Consider the following 19874-nt stretch of genomic DNA (forward strand, 5'->3'; position numbering starts at 1 on the left):
GTGATGGGATGGCTGGGAGTGGTGAGGGAAGGGACACTTTCTGATGCTCACGAGGTCACTGCCATGTCATGGAAGGGGCATTTCTTGTGTTCCTACTGTGTGCTGGCACCAGCATATGGGGACATGTCATGGATGGGTCAGATGCTGTCTTGGGGGTGCCAGACAAGGGGCACAGGTGGTCCTGCCCTGGCCAAGGTAACCCGTGCCCTTCCTGGTAGCATGGCTTGTCTCATCCTGTCCTGGTGTGACAGTTTCCGTGTCTGTCTCCCGGAGGGTGTGGCTTCTGGGCTGGGGTGGCATCCTGTCTGTACATACGGCCCTCTCTTCTGGGCCTGGTACCTAGGCACCTGCAGTGCATGCCAGCCTGGCCTTTTCAAAGAGGACAGCACTTGTCAGGGGAATCTCACAAGGCAGCCCAGTCTAGAATCCACCCTATAAGGAGATGGTCCCTTTATAGCATGGTGCCTCAGTTTCCCTAGCTATAAAACTGGCCAAATTCCAGGACCCCCTTCTTGGGGGCATGGTGAGGATGGAGGAGAAAATTTGGGGGAAGGATAGAGCCTGGCATATAGTAGATGTTCACTAAATGCCAGCTTGTGGGAGGGGGAGATGTGGGGGAGGGTCTAGCAAGTGGTAACCCCGGAGGTGAGACTCCAGGCAGCCTCGTCATGTATGTGTCACTGGCATCAAGGTCCTTGCTCTTGAACATGATGCCAGAGGACACTGCCCTATCCAAGGGCAGAATGCAAGGGTATCAGGGCAATGAGTCTGCTCCTTGGTAGCCTGGTGGGGAAACTGAGGTTGACCTGAGATCACACAAGGCCAGGCTGAGCACATCTCACAAGGCCCCACAGAATCAATTCTAGGACCTTAGAGCTGAATGCTCGGTTGCCACACTGGTCGTGGAATCTCTTTGGAGATCACAGACCTCCTTCCGCCCAGGCAGGAGGGAGCTGGGTAGGGGTGTCCCTGTAGCCCCAGCCATTGTCCTAATGTCCCCCACACTGAGGTGTGTTCAGGCTTTTGGATAGCTCTAGGGGAGGAAATGGAGGCTCAGTAGGGTGACATTAACTTGTCCAAGAGCCTGAAGGTCAGGAGGAGTCAAGCCTGGATTGGAATCATCTCCCGACCACACACTTACGCGGCCTCCAGCCCTCCCAGGCAAACCTGCTGGCGAATTCCATTCCCAGACACTCAGAAGTCTTTACTGAGTGTCTGCTGTGTGCTAGGCATTGTTCTAGGTACCCGGAGACAGAAAATCAGTGGGCATAGTTTTGGTAAGAGGCCACAGCAGATGCAAGGACCCCAGGCAAGACCAGGCTTGTCACGATCTGGTGATGGGGATGCTTATGGGGCTGGAAGGGAATGACTCTGGGGAGAGGGAGAAGGTTGAGGTGGGTAGGAGCCAGACCACAGAGGACCTTCTGGCCACAGGGAGAATTTTGGTTTTCATGCAACGGCACTGGGGAGCCTTGGGAGGTTTTTTGAGCAGAGGAGGATTGTAGGCTGACTTGGGATGGCCATCCCACATGTCAGCCTTTCTGGGTTCATGGCTTCCTGAGCCTCAAAATGTTCTGGGGTGGTGGCAGTGGTCCCTGGCCCTCTGGTCCGTTGGCCAGGCCCTGCCATGACTGTGTCCCTTATGCCCCCTCAGGTCAGCGCGGGCACCCAGTCTCTGAGCCATGCTGGGCCCCGGGCGGCCTACAGCGAGCCCAACCCCGGCGCCCACATAGTCATGAACAGCCACAGCCACAGCCACAATGGCTGCGGGGGGGCGGCCGCTGGGCAGTGGGCTGGGTGCCCAGGGCAGAGATCCTTCGGAGCCCGAGGCTGGCCACCCCCCCCCAGCCCCCACATGGCCCGAGCCTCCAGGTGGTGGTGGCCAAGAGCGAGCCAGCCCGGCCCTCACCCAGCAGTCCCCGGGGGCAGCCCCAGGACCAGGAAGAGGAGGAAGACGATGAAGAGGATGAGGCAGGCAGGAGGAGGGACTCAGGGAAGACCCCAAACGTGGGCCACCGCCTGGGCCACCGGCGGGCACTCTTTGAGAAGCGGAAGCGCCTCAGCGACTACGCCCTCATCTTCGGCATGTTCGGCATTGTTGTGATGGTGACCGAGACGGAGCTGTCCTGGGGGGTCTACACCAAGGTAGGCATAGCCCTTCCCCTCGGCATCCCAGGGAAGCCCCTTCTGGGCCTGCCTGGCTCCCCCATCACTCCCTGGGCACCGGTCAGGGACCACATTGGCCACAGGAGAAGCAGGTGGAGGGTGCTGGGAGGAGGGGGCCCCGGAGGCGGGGAATACTGGGCAGGCTGCCCAAGGGGAAGTTAGGTTTCAGCCCATTCCTTCTGCCCTGCACCAAGAGACCACACCCTGGCTTCAGGTGGGGGCGGGGGGCTGTCCCCCAGGCCGGGCCCAAGATAAGAGAGCCCCAGAGAAGGCCTTGGGCCCCAGAGCCCGGAAAGAGCTTCTCCTTCTGAGAGTGGTTGGGCTGGGTTATGAACCTGGCTCTGTGTCCCCTTGTGCCCCCCAAGGTTGTGTGAGGACCGAGAGAGATCGGCATACCAGCCTATAAACGATGAAACAGAGAAGGTGAAGGAGGCCAGGCCTTAGAGACCGTGACAGCCTGTGCCTACATGAGGCCAGGCCTCATAGATGGCCACACTCGAGGACTTTAGAAGGCCAGGCCTTATAAGCTCTGAAGTATAGGCCAGCCTTGCTGTCAACTCAGGCCTAAGGAGTAAAGACAGAAGCATGGCTTCCTGAATAAAGAGCCCAGGTGGGGGTCAGGAGGGACACCCACCCCCCAACATCCTTGTCCTCCTGCCCTCTGCTTTCCCTCTCTCTCTCTCTCTCTCTGCCCAGGAGTCCCTGTACTCATTTGCACTCAAATGCCTCATCAGCCTCTCTACCGTCATCCTGCTGGGCCTGGTCGTCCTGTACCACGCCCGGGAGATCCAGGTCAGTGCCCCGCTGGCCCGGGTGCTCCCCTCCCTGTGCCCTGCCCTTACCAAACCAGTCACCCAGGACCCCAACCCCCTAAAACATAAAAAGACCAATAGCCTCTTTCTAGAAAAAAGAAAACAGATCTCTGTGAAGACACACGCTTTAGATCACTCCAAATTTCTTTGGAATGCCTTGTTTTACTTTTCATAGATTATTGGCGGCAGGGAGTGGGGGGAGAACAGTGAGGGAGTAGGAGGAGGTGAGCTGGGGTCTGGCACTCTCAAGCACCTTCCCAGCCCTGGGGTCTTCTGGAGGTTTGGCAGCCTCGGAAACCAGTTTTTGTGACACCAGGCTTCTGTTCCTATTTGATCAGACCCCGCATTTGAAGGGTTATTAGATGTCAGAGAGTCTGTTCTCTTGTTTCGGGAGTTAATCGAAATCTCAGTGGGCCAGAGATCCCAGCTCAGGGCACGTTGGGCACCTGTGCCCACAGCAGGCAGAGGCCACCTGGGGCTGGCACGAGGGCCGGGGGATGCCAGAGGGTATCAGAGCTGGCTCCTGGGTCTGGCTGCTGGCCTCTGACCTCTGACCTCAAGCAGCCATGGTTTGGCGGGAGACAGGTAGAGGAAAATCCTGCCTGGATTGCACCACCCACAGACAGCACTGGAGACACACAGGGTCTGGCATGTGGTGAGGGCCAGTGGAGGGGACAGGGATCCGCGAGTTGGAAGGAAGCAGTTCTAAAGGCACAGCAGCTGGGGACGACAGTCAGTTCCGATACAGTGAAACACGGAGGTACCATGCGACTCAGAGATTCCATGACATCGAAGAGACATGAAAACCTACATCCACACAGAAGTTGTACACCTGTGTACCACTATTCACAGTAACCAAACACTGGACACAACCCAAAACTGGTGGATGGACACATAAAATGTCTTATGGGCATACAACGGAGTAAGATTCAACCATTCGGAAATGAAGCCCGCGGGTCCTGGCTCAGTCGGTTAAGCATCTGACTCTTGGTTTTTGGCTCAGGTCATGATCTCAGGGTCATGAGATCAAGCCCGTGCTGGGCTCTGTGCTCAGCTCAGTGCTGAGTCTGCTTGAGCATCTTTCCCCCTCCGTCTCCCTCTGCCCTCCCCTTGCTCGTGGGTGTGCGCATGCACGCTCTCTCTCTTGCTCTTAAATAAACAAAATCTTTAAAACAAAAACAAAAACAGAAGCACTGTGTGAGTGTGCTCGGGCTACCACAACAAAGCCCCCTTTAGGAACGGGAATGTCTATCCTATGCCTTCTCCCTGTGAACTCATGGCTTTCTCCGTGTGTGCGCATCCATGGTTGTGGCCCTTGTCTTATGAGGACACCTGTCCTGTAGGATCAGGGCCCCTCCCAGATGACCTCTTTGAAGCCCCTCTCTCCAAATACAGTCACAATGGGACTTAGGGCTTTCACTTATGAATTTTGAGGGGACTTGAGTCAGTCTAGAACACTCCGCCAGCGGGGCCATCCCTCCAGTTCCTGTCCCCCTCCCAAGCAGAGTCCATTTACCGCATCCCAACAGCCTGCAGAGTCTTACTCCATCCCAGCAGCAACTCCAGGTCCCAAGCCTCACTGAGGTATCAGTTACGGGTACGACTGAGGCACACTTCTTCTCCAGCCGAGAGCCAGACAAGTCACTGTCTCCCCCAATATGGGGCTGGGGCAGGCATAGGGTAGACTTTCCCATTCCCAAAGAGAGAAAGGTGAAAGAAGAAAAGGTGTCAGGTGCTCAGCAAGTCGAAGAGCTAGCAGGGTTACATTCCATCAGATTTGTTCGAGAATGATCCTCCTGAGCTCAGCGCTCCAGCTTCTGAGCCCGCTGGGTTGGCCTCGTTGCCCCTTCAGCTGTGGGGGGTGACCTCGTGTGATGGCCTTCTTCGATTCAGCATGTTTTCGAGGTTCTTCCACGTTGTAGCAAGTATCAGAGCTCTTCCCTGACACACACCTTTTTTTTTTTTTTTTAAGATTTTATACATTTATTTGAGAGAGAACAGGCAAGAGGGGAGGGTCAGAGGGAGAAGCAGACTCCCTGCTGAGCAGGGAGCCTGCCATGGGGCTTGATCCCAGGACAGCACATGAGCCAGCCCGGCGCTCCTACCCTTTAAAATATATATATATTGTATTTATTCATTTGAAAGTGAGAGTGGGGGGAGGGGCAGAGGGAGAGGAAGAGAGAGAGAATCTCAAGCACACCCACAGAGCTGGATGCAGGGCTCCATCTCACCACCCTGAGATCATGATCTGGACCAAAATCACAAGAGTCAGACCCTTAACCAACTGAGCCACCCAGGTATCCCCGGATGCCTGAATCATATTCCTTTGCACCAAAGGACCCCATTTTGGTAATGCACTCATTCATACACGGACCCTGGGACTTTTTCCACTTTGCACAATTGCTCACGTACCAGGATTTGTTCCAAGGCCTGTTTTCCTCTCTCTTGCCTCTGTCCCTAGGAGTGCGTGCGCTTGCTGGGTCATCAGTAACCCTGCGTTTTCTTTTTCGGGAACGCCTGTCCCACATTTAATTGGGATTGTGGCTAACGCCGCCAGCTAGGGAGTTTCGCACTCCAAGGGCAGTTTCTTGTAAAAGCCAAGCAGGGGGTGGGCCTGGGGGTGTGTGTGTCTCGGGCTGGGGTCTGGGGCTGGGGTCGGAGGGGGTGTCTGGAAGGGGCATGGGCAGAAGGCCGAGCCCCACCACCGCCCGCCCCGCCCGCCTCCCGCAGCTGTTCATGGTGGACAACGGGGCGGACGACTGGCGCATCGCCATGACGTGCGAGCGCGTCTTCCTCATCTCCCTGGAGCTGGCCGTGTGCGCCATCCACCCGGTGCCCGGCCACTACCGCTTCACGTGGACGGCGCGGCTGGCCTTCACGTATGCACCGTCGGCGGCCGAGGCCGACGTGGACGTGCTACTGTCCGTACCCATGTTCCTGCGCCTCTACCTGCTGGGCCGCGTCATGCTGCTGCACAGCAAGATATTCACAGACGCTTCCAGCCGCAGCATCGGCGCGCTCAACAAGATCACCTTCAACACACGCTTTGTCATGAAGACTCTCATGACAATCTGCCCGGGCACCGTGCTGCTCGTCTTCAGCATCTCCTCCTGGATCATCGCTGCCTGGACCGTGCGTGTCTGTGAGAGGTACGCCCCGCCCCCTCCAGCCCCAGCCCCGCCCACCGGGCCCACCCCGGCCCCGCCCCACTTCCTGGCCCCAGAGACAATCCCTCAAGCGCAGGCCCCTCATCCCCTGGGACTTCAACCTGTCCCCCAACCCATACCCCTCTGGGACCCCTGCCCTCTCCCCCTGGGAGGGAGAGGGGTCTTGGGATCCACTTTCTCCCCCCTCCTCCACAGCGAGCAGCCAACCTCCGGCCTCCTGCCCGGGGCCGGTGGAGGCAGCCGGAGCCAGATGGCCCCATTTCTGCCTGTTCCCCCCCCAACCACCATCACCAATTTAACCTGCTCTCCTTCTCCCCTCTGCCCGCCCCACCGGACTGTAGGGAAAACATGTGAGTCCTACCTTTGACCGAGCTGTGTGCACAGAGCTGCTGCCGTCTGCCCGCCAGGAATTTAAGATTAGCTGCCGCACGGGGAGGGCATAGGGAGGTGAGGCGGGGTGGCTGTGACCAGCCCAGAGTCCCAGTGGGGCCCCGGGCAGGCAAGTCTGGAGCAGGGCCAAGGACAGCGGGAGGCAGGCTGCTCTCCGGCTGCGTCCCCTGGGCATCCTGGAGGTCCTGTGTCCAAGGTTGGGGAGGGTTTTGTTTGGACAGCTGACCCTGGGGGACTGGGACAGCTTCCCCCCAAGAGTTGAGTGGGTCTGGGGTAAATAAAAACCGGCCCAGCCTTTAGCAACTCTCCCTGCCCAGGGTTTGTTCTGAACAACCCTGGAAGGTGTAGACCATCAACCCAGTTTCCAGATGAAGAAACGGAGGCTCTGGGGCAAAGGAACATTCCTGAGGCCTGACTCCTGGTTGGCTCTGGAGACCCGCAGGGTGCTTCAGGAAAGGGAGGTTCCCCCTGGGCTTCTCAGGGCACAGGGGCACCTTGCCTGGGAAGGAGACTCTTCTACCTCATGCCTTGCTGGGGAAGGCCCTGGAGGGTTCTATGGCACGTGGTGCTGGTACTGGGCTTCCCATGAGATCCCTGGGCTGGACCTGCCCCCCAGGACCTCAGCCTTCCCCCCCTTTAAGCCCTTCTCCATGGCCTCTGCCTCAGCCTGTTGTGGGGCTCATGTCGGTGAGGGCCCTGGCCTTGTTGTCATTGGGGCCTACCACCTCAAGACCTGTCAAGGTCTCCTTGGACTCTCAATGTACTGCCAGGCCGGTACCCACAAACCATACCCCACGCTGTCAGGAGTGTGGTCTGGGGAGTGAGGGGCACCCCTCCTCAGGCACCCTCAAGGTGCTGTCTGGATCATTGTAGGGCTCCCTGGGTTGGGGCAGGGAACGGGGCAGGACTGGGGGGGCAGCCAATCCTAAATTCTGAGCCCTATGATGCTACTCGAAGCCCCCTCCCCTGCCTCGCTCCGCCCCTGTGGCTCTGTCCCACCCCCCACCCCACCCCTTGCCTCCCGCATGCCCCCCACTTCCTGGTCCTAAGTAGTCCTGGGGCATCCCGCAGTCCCCATCACAGCTCCAGCCAGGCCCAGGGCTCCCCCGCCCACCACTGGAGGGCCTCCCTCTCCTCTTGTCCCCTGGGTGTGGGGTGCTGGTTGACCGAGAGGTGGAGGCCAGGGTAACTTGGGGCTTAGGTACCTCAGTGAAAGATGGGATTCAGCCCCAGGTCCCCCTCAGCCAGCAAGAAGACTGGCAGCCCAGGCAGGGGGGCCCAGAGTGGCATTCGGTCCCCAGGGTTGGGCAGGGAGTCCCAAACATCAGTCCTGCTGGGAAGTTCTCCATCCCTCCCATCCCCGTTTGGGGCCTCTGTCACCTCCCCATCTCCAGCCCCTGGCTCCAGCCCCTGCCCCCAGCTTCCCCTGTCCTACCCCTGCCCACAGAAGAGGGCCCACCCCCCTCTGTGTCACCTTAGTTGACCTCTGACCTTGAACACCCCCCCCTCAGGGCCTGAAGTCTGGGAAGGAGTGGGTCACCTGGAAAGGGTCCTAGGTGGAAGGGCTCTGCAGGCTGGGCGCTGGGCTAGAGCAGAACCCTTGACCAACCCCGCAGACCCCCAGCCTAGGCTGACCGTGGGTAGAACTTGTTTATAGCCCACAGGACCAGGATCACCGCTTTAGCTCTGACCAGGGACAAAACCATGTCCCTTGCCCCCCCCCCCAACCATGGTCCTCTTCCCAACATGGGGCCTTGCTGGCTGGGGAAGTTCTTCCCGGTGTCTGACCTGAATCCTCGCCTCCACTCCCTGCTGCTTCTGGTGCCCGTGGCCACCTGTGTCTGCGTCTGTCTGTGTGTCTGTCTTTGGGACGGGGATTGTGTGCACAGTGTGGACACAAGTGGACACGTGCGGACGTACTCTCCCTTGGCCCACTCTGCCCCATAACTGGGGCTGGGGAGGGCACACATCCTGGACAGTAGCTCTGGGGGTGGGGGTTGGAAGGGAGGCTGGGAGGAGAGTGTGGGTGCCCTCTGCCCCATGGGACCCTCAGGAAGCTGATAAACACCCCCCTCCCTGCTCGAAGTGGCACCTTTATTTCTTTGAGCCTCAAAGCGATCAGCTTCTTGCAGTCAAGGTCCCCACACAGCTGGGAGGACCCAGGGCTCTGGTGTTCCGGTGCTGCCTGCCCCACGGGTATGATGACAGCAGAGACACCAGTGTAGACTGACTGGGCCTTCCTGGCTCCCCACAGGTACCATGACAAGCAGGAAGTGACCAGCAACTTTCTGGGGGCCATGTGGCTCATCTCCATCACCTTCCTCTCCATCGGCTATGGTGACATGGTGCCCCACACCTACTGCGGGAAGGGCGTGTGCCTGCTCACTGGCATCATGGTAAGGGTGAGGGCCCTTGCATGCCCCCTGCCAGTGGGGAGCTCACCCCATTGCCAACAATAATGCATCAGAGTTCCTTCTTGTGTCATCCTAACCCATTCACCTTCTTCCTCCTTACCTCTGCCACCACTCAGAATCTGCACCCTTGGGCCTCCTGGGGGCATCTCTTCTTGGCTCCTTCCAGCCCTGGCTCTGTAGCTCCTGTGGTGCACACAGCGCTAGATGCTGTGGTCTACTGAGAACAGAGTTTTCTTTGCCCTTTATTCTCTGCATCCTGCTTAAATCACAGCCCTTGGGTCCAGGGCTAGGAGCTTGATGCTTCCATGCCTCAGTTTCCCCAGTTGTAACAGTGCCTACCTCCGCTCACTATAAGGTTCAAGTCTGTTCCTTTACATGAAATGCCTAGAAACATGAATAGTGTGGACATCCAGTCAACACCCTCCAATTCCCTATCCTTGCCTGACTATTCGGGTATCCCAAGCACCCCACTGAACCCCAGTGGTGTGAAGTTTTTCTCCTGTGACCCAGTGCACCCTGGCAGTTCCCCATCTCCCCCAAAGACTTCTCAAGGCCATCCAGGGGTGTGGGCAGCCTTTGACATCCGGCACCTTCTTTCCCTGACTCCATCATCAGTCTTCCTGCTCATCTCTTCCTTCTGGAACCTTTTTCTCCAAACTTCTACCTCCTTCACAAATGCTTTTCCATGTTTTGAATTATGACTTGTTGGATGCACAGTCCTCTACTCCTCTCCCCGCAGTCAATAACAGGTTCATTGGTGACAACCAGTGAACACCAGCAGGCCAGAGACGCTAATCTGGTCCCACCCCCAGCTTCCATCACAGGCCAGTCCTTGGAGTCTCTCCTTCCTTATCTCTGCACGCAGAGATGCATTTGTTCTTGCGAAAACAAGACGCCATCCCCACAACAGTGTCCTTCCTCCTGCAGATGGGGGGGGGTGCTGTCTTGCAATGCCTCTGCCCATCCCATTTCATGGCTTGTAGACTGCCCAGTTATCCCTGTCTCCTGAGGCCCGTGGCTCTGTCCTCTCTTCACCCCTCATCCCCTCTACGCTGTTTGGGCAAAAGCTGGGGGTCCATACCCTCTTCCTGCCCTCCTACAGGAGCCTCCCTTCTGGCCAAGCTGATATGGCCTTTCTCTTGTGAAATGGCTTCACGCGATTTGCTTAGGTTATTTTACAAGAGCGGGGAGGGGAAAAGACTAAAGCCCGGCTGCAGTCCAACCCCCGACAACAAGCAAATGAACTTTGCAAATGAACAAAGATAAGTAGTCAGGTAATGTGAGGTCAAACCCAAAAGCCCAAGACAAAACGGAAAAGCTGAGTTCCATTCTCTGGGACCTGGCTCCTGCCAGAACATGAGTTCCGTGTGTGGCCCGAAGCTTGCTCCCTGCCCTTGCGCCTGGCGCACACACGAACCATCGTGCTGGGGTCGGTCCCAAGCTTGCTTTCTTTGAGGGAGAGGGAGAGCACAAGCAGGGAGGAGAGCAGAGGGAAAGGGTCGAGCGTGGAGCCCAACACGGGGCTCACTCCCAGGACCCCACTGCAGGTTTCCAGCACGTTTCTTTGCCCCCGTGGGCAGGGCTTTTTCCAAGATGGGACTCCAGGAACCCGTGGCAGGGTTTTCTCACAGGGTGACCTTGTGCCCATCCTGCCCAGGCTGGGCATATGGCCATCCGGACCTGCCCAGGACCATGCAGTGGTGTTCCTGGCCCTTGTCCTCCCCCTCCCCATAGGTGTTTCCTTCCATCCAGAAGAAAAACTGAACTACAGCCCAGACCTCTTAGGCTCCCCACCGCTCCCCCAAGTCCCAAGGGCTGAGCTCAGACTCTCCTTCCTTCCTTCTTAGAGGCAGCAGCCTCAGGAGGAAGCAGCTGGCAGGTAAGGCACCAGGAACTTCTCTTTAGTGCAGATGGGGACCACCAGCCCTTGCCTGCTCCTGCCACCTGCCTTGGGCACTTCTGGGGCTGATGACCCCCTCCTGGGTGTCCTAGGCTCTGCGGCTCCCACTCCTGGGTGGCAGACCCTTCCCCTCCCTCCCATGTTAACTTCGTGCAGCCTCCCTCCCCCTGTCAGCCCTCTCCTTTCTCTTGGGACCGCTCTGACCTCTTCCACTAGCCACGAGTCTGGCTGCCATTTAGGGCATCCTGGGGAATGTGGTTGCATCAAGCCGAGAGTCTGCCACTGGTGAGGCAGCCCCCCCCCGTTCCCCATCTCCCGGGGCCCCCCCTTTGCTTCTTCCTACCTGCAGATGCCCCCCCCCTTTCCTCACACTGCCTTCGCACCCTGCCAGCTGACCCCTCCCATGAGTGTAGAAAGACCTATCCTCTGGGCCTCTGTTCCCAGCACCCAGACCCCAAAGCCTTGATGGAAATGCTTCCAAATCCTCCCGCCTCCATGGTCACCAGTGCTGAATTCACCTGCAGATCCTCCCTTTCCATCTCCCTTTCTTATCTCTGAGCCTCAGTTTCCCCCTCTGCCCCGTGGGGATAAGAGTGGTCTTACCTCCCAGGGCCTTTGGAAATCAAATAAGACATTCAACTGATATTAAGCCGGTGGGACTCGGAATCAGGGACCTCAGCAGGTGGGATCTGCCCACACTGTGGGCTTGGAGGGGAAAGGTGAGGTAGGAATCAGGGCAGGCTTTCTGGAGGAGGGAGGGTGTGGCCTGGGACCTACGTGAGGCAGGACACTGATGTGTTCCCCACCCTCCACATGCAGGGGGCTGGCTGCACAGCGCTCGTGGTGGCTGTGGTGGCCCGGAAACTGGAGCTCACCAAGGCAGAGAAACACGTGCACAACTTCATGATGGACACTCAGCTCACCAAGCGGGTAAAGACGTCCATTGCAGCCACTTCCTCTCCCAGTTATCAAGGGCAGGCCCTCTCTGCCTTACCTCTGTACACAGCGGGCATGTCCACGTGCCCACAGGCCACTGCAGTGCCTTGTGCTCTGCTGCCCGTGCAAATGTTCATGAGCCGCGCACGGAGATATGGCAGTGGCCCTGGGTGTCCACCTGTGTGCCCAGGCCTCGCCCCACCCTGAAACACAAGCAAGAGGCAAGCCTTTTGGGGCCAGGGCAGCTAGAAACCATCTATAAGCTGTCAGACTTTGGCAGGTCAGCACTCTGTGCCTCAGTTTCCCCATGTATAAAGAGATGCCAGCACGTGCAGATTCATTGATTTAACATTTGAAAGGTGTATAGAACAGGTCTGGCCCATGCCAAATGTTATAAATGTGCACACACACACACCCCCCCACAGAGCGCAGATGTGGATGCATAAATATGGCCTCACCTTACACGCCCAGGACCCCAGAGGGGCATTTCTAGGAATTTCTAAGAGTTTCTGGCAGCTTCTGGAAGTTCCCAGAACCTTCTACAATTTTGTGCCTACCTTGAGGAACTGTTCTTTCTCTGGCCCCAGGTAAAAAATGCCGCTGCTAATGTTCTCAGGGAGACGTGGCTCATCTACAAACACACCAGGCTGGTGAAGAAGCCAGACCAAGCCCGGGTTCGGAAACACCAGCGTAAGTTCCTCCAAGCCATCCATCAGTAAGTCCAGCACCTTTCCCGCTCACGTTTCTGTGTCCACCTGGTGCAGAGGCAGCTGTGGTCCTTGGGAGGAGGCTGTGGGCCAGGCCAGACAGCTAGCATGGCCTTGTCATGGACCCTCCCATTCCGGGTGGTCAGTTGGCTGGGGTTTGAAGCCTTTGTGCTGGTGGGATGGTGGATGGTCAGAAGGAGGCAGTGATGGGCCCACCACTTGTCTAGGGTGATCACCTTGGATAAGTCAGGCAACCCAGGGACGCCTGGCTGGCTCAGTTGATCAAGCATCTGCCTTCAGCTCAGGTCATGATCTCAGGGTCCTGGGGTCAAGCTCCACATCGGCCTCCCTGTTCAGTGGGGAGTCTGCTTGTCCCTCTGCCCTTCCCCCAATTGTGCACATTCTCTCTCTCTCAAATAAAATATTAAAAAAAGAAAAGTCAGTCAACCCACCCAACATAAATGGCAAATTTATTCTCCAGAAGAGCCAAAATTATTTTACCTTTTAGATATTAAGCAATTTCCCTTTTTTGCTCTGGCTGCCAGGAAGCTCAGAATTAACTTTGTGTCCTGATCCATGTGCTCATGTGGGTTAATTAGAAATTATTTGATTTTCTCTGTTGTCCCTTTGTATTGAGAATTATTTATTCAAGTAGTTCTCATCCTTGGCTGCTCACACCCACAGGGCTTTAAAAATCCTACAGGCAAAAAAAATAAATAAATAAAATAAAATAAAATAAAAATAAAAATCCTATAGGCTGCACCCAACGCCAGTTACAGTGGAGTCTGGGAGGTACCCTAGGCTTAAGTTTAAGTTCCTCCAGTGAGTCCAGTGTACAGCTGGAGTTGGCAAACGTTACCTGTAGGGCCAGAGAGTAAATATTTGGGGCCCTGTGGACCAGACAGTCTGTCACAACTACTCTACTCTCTGTTGTAGCAGGAATGCAGTAAAGAGGAATGGGTGGGCCATGATCTAATAAAACTTTATTTTTCCCAAACAGGCAGCTGGCCAGATTTGGCCTGGGCCAGGCTCTAATATGCCAATCATTGTCTGCTAGAACTATCATGTAAACCACTGTGTAATTTTAAGTTTCCTAGTAGCCACATTAAAAAAAAGTAAAAGAAAACAAGTGACATAAATTCTAATATATTCATTTAATATATGCAACATTATTTTAATATGATTAATGTTAAACTCATTAATGAGCTATTTTAGAAAGCTTTTGACACTAAATCTTTGAAGTCTAGTGTGTATTGTACATTTATAGTCCATTTTTATTCTGACCAGCCACATTTCAAGTGCTTAGTAGCCACATATAGGATGTATATAGGGTGCCTGAGTAGTTCAGTCAGTTAAGCGTCTGCCTTTGGCTCAGGTCACAATCCCAGGGTTGGTCCTGGGATCAAGTCCCTCACTGGGCTCCTTGGTCATCAGGGAGCCTCCTTTTCTCCCTTTGCCTGCTGCTCCCTCTGCTTGTGTGCGCTCTCGCTCCCTCTCTCTCTGACAAATAATTAAATCTTTAAAAAAAAAAAGGTTTGATCAGTGTATATACCCATGAAATAATTGCCACAGTCAAGATAAAAAGCAGGTCCATTGCCCCCCAAAATTTCCTGGGGCTTTTAACTGTCTTTTAGCTGCAAAGTTTAGTCCATTTACATTTGTTGTGTTTACTGTTATAACTGGATTGGTTTTGAATGATAACGGTCTCTACTTCACAAGACTGCAGGGAAATCTAAATGGGATGATAGGCAGGAATGCCTGGCATAGTCCCTGGGGACATGGTGGCCACGCCCCCCCACCCCTTTGTCTGCTCCCACCATCATCTAAAAAGTGGGGAGAGGAGCTGGTCCCACATTTACTCAACCTCACTGTGTCCAGGTCTCAATCTGACCTCCTCACAAGACCCCAAGGCCCTTGAGGACAGAGACCCCTCCTTGTTGACCCTCCTACAGGTATTCACCAACAACTGGGGCCCCGTCTGCTATCTGCCACCTAACTGTGGGGACCTGGGCAAGTGACTGTGTTATTCCAAGCTTCATTCTCTTATCTCTAAAGTGGAGGCAGTGGTAATTAATGTGTCTTTCCTCCAGTGATAACATATAGTTCAAACACAGCTGGGGACTCAACCATGCCTACCTGCCATACAGTATTTTCTAAACATGGGAGCTAGCATTGATACCGCCCTCGATACGTTCATTTGCTTATCATACCAGCATTTCCTATGCCAGCTGGTGTGCCAGGCATGGGGGACACAGACATGGCTCTGCCCTGGGCTTTGTCCCAAGGAATGTTCCAGAAGGTTGTTGGAGGAAAGTGGGAGGATGGGAATTAAAGAGATCCAGGTCTGGGGAAAAAGGCACCTGCTCTATGAGTTACCTGTGTCCCTTTGTTCTAGGGCGGGACTATCCCACTCTTATTTATAGATTTATCTATCTATCCATCTATTTATTTTAAGGGTTTTTTTTTTATTTTTAAGATTTTATTTATTTATTCTTCAGAGAAAGAGAGCACAAGCAGGCAGAGCGGCAGGCAGAGGCAGAGGGAGAAGTGGGCTACCCGCTGAGTAAGGAGCCGGATGCGGTACTCGATCCCAGGACCCTGGGATCATGACCTGATCCAAAGGCAGGCCCTTAACCAACCAAGCCTCCCAGGTGCCCCAAAACAACAGAATTTATAACCTCATGGTTCTAGAGGCCAGAAGTCCAAAACCAAAGCGTTGGCAAGGCTGGTTTCCTTCTGAAGGCACTAGGGGAAGATCTGTCCCAGGCCTCTTTCCTAGCTTCTGATAGCCTTAGGGGGCCCTTGGCTTCTGGATATATCACTCCAGTCCCCCGCCTTCACATGGCCTTCCCCCTGTGTCTTCCCATCGTCCTCCCTCTGTGCATGTCTGTGTCCAAATTTCCCCCTCTTTACAAGGACACCAGTCATGTTGCTTTGGGGTCCACCCCAAGACCTCATTTTAACTTGGTTAGATCTAGAAAGACGCTGTTTCCAAATAAGGTCACATTCTGAGGTGCTGGGGGCGTAGAACTTCAGTATATCTTTTTCAGTTGGCCTGGGGGACACTGTTTCAACACATAACATGGAGGTTGCAAAGAGATCAAGACTGACTTCCCTGGAAAAGGCACCCCGGAGCTCGGCAGACGTCGACTTCCACTCGGGGCAGCCTCAGACCTCCAGGGCTGGGGGTGTTTGTACCCACCGCATTTCTCCAGACCGAGGGCTGGGTCCTATCAGGGATCCTGGTACCCAGCATAGGTGGGCCCTGAGGGCCTCCCCAAGCATCTGTTATATGTGGGCATGCAGGGATTCGAGCTTGGACTGGTGAGGAGGAGCCTTACCTGGAACAGCTTCCCTGGGCTGGTTTCACTACACCAGGGATGGAGATGAGGGTCCAGGATACTGTGTGGCCACCTCCCCACCCCCTTTCCTGTGGGCAGCTGTTTGGGAGGCCAAGGCGCAGTGGCCCACTGGCAGATACAGGTTCAGATCCTGCTGGAGGGCCAGTGGGCACTGGCTTTGCCTCTCTGAGTCTTGTCACCCGCCTTGGGAAACAGCACGGCCAGAGTTCTCTGGACTAAATGCGCCCCTGTGGGGCCAGGTTTCTGGCACAGACTAGGATACAGCAGGACCACAGGCTGCAAACAGCTGCATTTGCTGGGGGGCCCTGCTGGAGGGAGGGGCAGAGAAGAGATGCATCCCTAAGGGGCTGGCATGGCCCCCGCAGCCACACGGGGCCCCCCTCCTGGTCCTGGGGTTGTAAGGGGGGGGAGGTGGGCAGGGCTGGGCACAAGCCAACCCAGCGGCATGGAGATTAAAATTGCCTTGTGATTTCTCTCTGCTCTGCCGGGTCCTGCCAGAGCTCAGAAGTAAGTCTCTTCCTGGGGGTGGTGGTGGTGGTGTATGGTGGGCACGGGGCAGGGGCACAGGCCCAGGGCAGCTTGTGGAGTGCTACCACCCCTTGGCCTCAGGCGGTAGCCCGGGCTTGTAGCCACCCTGCAGACCCGGTGCAGCCTTCACCTAGGCCAGGGGTGGGGGTGGGGGGGAGGGTCCAGGTTCCCCAGGACATCCTGACTGAGCCCGAGGAGACATGGCCAGAAAGGGGGACACTGCGGGAGGTGGCTTAGCCATCCCCCAGGCCCTGCCACCCGATGTATGCTGGGAGGGAACCAGCAGCATGGGGCCCGATGCTAACTCCCACCCCATCCCCCCCTGCATGGCTCACAAGGCGACCCCAGGTGGGGTGGGTGCATGAAGGATCCCACTGCCCCCTGCAGCCTCCGCCCACAACCCCACCCACCCACCTGTCCCCCAGGCTCCGGAGCGTGAAGATTGAGCAGGGGAAGCTGAATGACCAGGCCAACACTCTCGCGGACCTGGCCAAGGTGAGCAGGGCAGGGGCGGGGGGGGGCAGCTCCTCAGGCCCACAGGAGGCTGCTCAGGCCCCCATGGGAGGAAAGGGAGGCGTTCCAGAAAGAACTGAACCCACCTCCTGCCAGGGGAGGAATTGTGGTGGCGCCTGGAGGACAGACAGCTGATGCAGGCCAGGGGTGCAAGCGAGGCAGACAGGGACCAGCCCCAACTCTGCAGCTCTTTTATTTTTTTAAAAAACAGTATCTCATAAAATAGCTTCCATCAGAGTATCTCATTAGTGGGCTAAACTGGGGATGTGCCCTTTTGTTTTAGGCAGATCTACATACAGCCTCCAAAACTGAAGAGAAAAACAAATTTCTTTCGCTATGGATATAAATTCAGATTCTAGAATCAGCAGAAAGCTCATTTGTGCAGCAATTCAGCCTCCCTCAGGAGATTAAAGTTGGTGGCCAGAGCTCTCTAAGACCCGTTTGTGTTACAAACGAATCTCTCTGCTGGTTTTATTATCAAGCCCAACTCCATTTCCCACTTTTTATTCATCCTCCAGAAGATGGGACGGTTGACCCAACTTCTGTCAGGCAAGCTCTTAGCGTACCCGCCCCACTGTCCTAAACTCCCTTCTGAGCAGTGGCCTACCTTCCACGAGTGGTTCACGCGTGAACTCTGCTCACTGGCTCCCTCCCCCTTAATCAGCTAATTAGGCTGAGGTTCATTTAATATTATCTCTGGGAAGATGTTAAGTCCTATTCTCCTTCTTATACCCAGAGCGTTTTGGACTCATTCTCTTCATCATTATCAAGAGAAATGCAGTATAATATTAACCTACATAAATTTAATTTGGAAAGAAACATTATAGGGGGGGGGACCCATATTGTGGATCCCTGAAGAAATCACTCAGTTGGTAGTAGAAAGAACATAATCCTGAGTCAGACAGAAACCCTCGCCAAACTAGTTTGATGCCATATGAGATTAGAGCTGGAAACACATAGGAAATGCCTTTGAATAACTCAGGTACCAGTTATTATCATTTGGATTATTCATATCGCTCTTTCTTCCATTAGTACAGATGATTGAAGTTCGAATTTTTCAAAGTTATTTAAACCTTGCTATCACGGCAGTATGCCCCTCTCAGAGTACATTTAACAAAGCCTGCTTTGAAGTAAGGCTTTAATTGGATAGGATGGTATGGGTTCCTAATGTTTAAAATTTAACAAGGTTAAAATGTCGTCCAGTATTAAAACTTTAATGCGCTCCTATCCAAGACTGCTGATTTAATTTGTGTATCCCCGACCAAAGTACAAGGTGTCTTCTAAGTTTTGAAGAATTGAAACCTCAGAGAAGCCCCCCAAAAATCATCAGAGGCTGGACGCCTCTAGATGTTACCCTGTGGCCCTGGGGACTGTGGAAGAGGGGGCCCAAAGGGTGTGTTCGCCCTGGGGCTGGGGTGCGTGGGCCAGTAACAAAACATGGTGGGGTCACCACTGAGGCTTGGGCACGGAGGCTGGGAGGGAGAGGCTGGGGTGGAAAGCAGCAAGATGCTGGTAGCTGCCTCATCCTGTCCCCCTCCCGTGGAGCGAGGTCAGGAGGGGGCCTCCTTCCCCACCTCAGCACCTCTCCTCCCATCTCAGGCCAGGGGGTGGTCAGCCGCTGTTGGCCTGGGGGTCTGGTCAACCCAGAGGGGAGGGCAGAGAGGAGGAACGATGTTGTATCGCCACCTGGTGGCAAGAGTGGCACTGCACCCAGGTCTGTCTGAGCCGCCAGCCTTCCCTTCCTTTCCCGGGGCCCATCTGGACAGTGGCAGAACTGGCTCCTGCTTGCTGGGTTGCGGGGAGCAGTCGAGGTGCTGGAGGTATCCCATTCCCTGCTGCGATGGTTATCGTCGTAGCTGCTCTGCCCCCCAGTCTGTGATTGGGTCAGAGCCTTGGAATCTGGTCCAGGAAGTCATGGCTGCCAACCCACTCCATACCCCCGTCCCATGGCTGACCCTTGTCCCCTCCTCAGCCTACTGTGGAGTGCAGGGGGGACAGTTCTCAACTGAACCTCCTCCTTCTCAACCACATCTCCAGCCTGGAGTAGTGTCAGCCCAGAACCTGCCACCACCACCACCACCACTGTCCCCACAGTTCTGCAGGCCATGGTTCCCCCTGCGTGAAGGCAGCCCCAAGAGCACTCTTGGGCTTCATGTGCCTGGTGGCCAGTCCATCCCCTCAGGGCGGCTCTGGCCACATCCACCCCAGGACTTCCTCCAACCTTCCTCAGGCCTGCTGGTCCCCCACATTCGAGACCTGTCTCTCCTCTTGCCTCTTCTCCTCCCATTCCCTGGGGTACAGCAACGGGGGTACAGCAGGAGACCTGTGGGGTCAGGGTGCCCTCACAGTCATCTCCCACTTGGGTCCCTCTTAGTGGGCTCCCACCTTACTGGCGCTGGTCTCCTGTCTCTCTCTGCGTCTGTCCCTCCCCCCCCCTCACTTGGCTTCTCCTTTCTCTCCTGCTCTGTCTCTGGCAGACCCAGAATGTCCTGTACGACCTCATGTCCGAGCTGCACGCCCAGCACGAGGAGCTCGAGGCCCGCCTGGCCGCCCTCGAAAGCCGCCTGGATGCGCTGGGCGCCTCCCTGCAGGCCCTGCCTGGCCTCATCGCCCAAGCCATACGCCCGCCCCCACCACCCCTGCCGCCCCGGCCTGGCCCCGGACCCCTGGACCAGGCAGCCCGGAGCCCCCCATGCCAGTGGCCACCTGTGGCCCCTTCAGACTGCGGGTGACTAACCCTGCCCACCACCAGACCCCTCAATCTTGGCCATCGTGTGGCCGCCACCTCCACGCCATCCGGGAAGCCCTGTACAGTGGCGCCTCTTGGAGTTCAAGGAGCCGAAGCTGAGTTGGGCTGAGTGGACCAGGGCTCTCCCCACCCAGACTGTCTGGGCAGAAGACAGGGCCGGACCGCAGGCAAGGGCAGGGGTGGACCACCGCCCGCTTCCTCCCTGATTGGAGCCGGGGCGGGGGACAGCC

General features: G+C 56.0%; 1 protein-coding gene across 1 annotated transcript; it reads left to right on the forward strand.

The window, feature by feature from the left end:
• Positions 1–1700: 1700 nt before the first annotated feature.
• On the forward strand, positions 1701–19627 carry LOC111144202 (potassium calcium-activated channel subfamily N member 1). Its single transcript, XM_022498413.1, is given in 12 exon segments — positions 1701–1768; positions 1770–1838; positions 1840–2145; positions 2863–2958; positions 5709–6127; positions 6487–6495; positions 8790–8931; positions 11669–11779; positions 12373–12500; positions 16353–16361; positions 16808–16877; positions 19373–19627. Coding segments are annotated over 12 exon segments (1647 nt in total). The 5' UTR covers positions 1701–1735.
• Positions 19628–19874: the final 247 nt, after the last annotated feature.

The sequence above is a fragment of the Enhydra lutris genome, unplaced genomic scaffold (genome assembly GCF_002288905.1).
Source record: "Enhydra lutris kenyoni isolate GAN:26980312 unplaced genomic scaffold, ASM228890v2 scaffoldscaffold10, whole genome shotgun sequence".
Classification (NCBI taxonomy): Eukaryota; Metazoa; Chordata; class Mammalia; order Carnivora; family Mustelidae; genus Enhydra; species Enhydra lutris.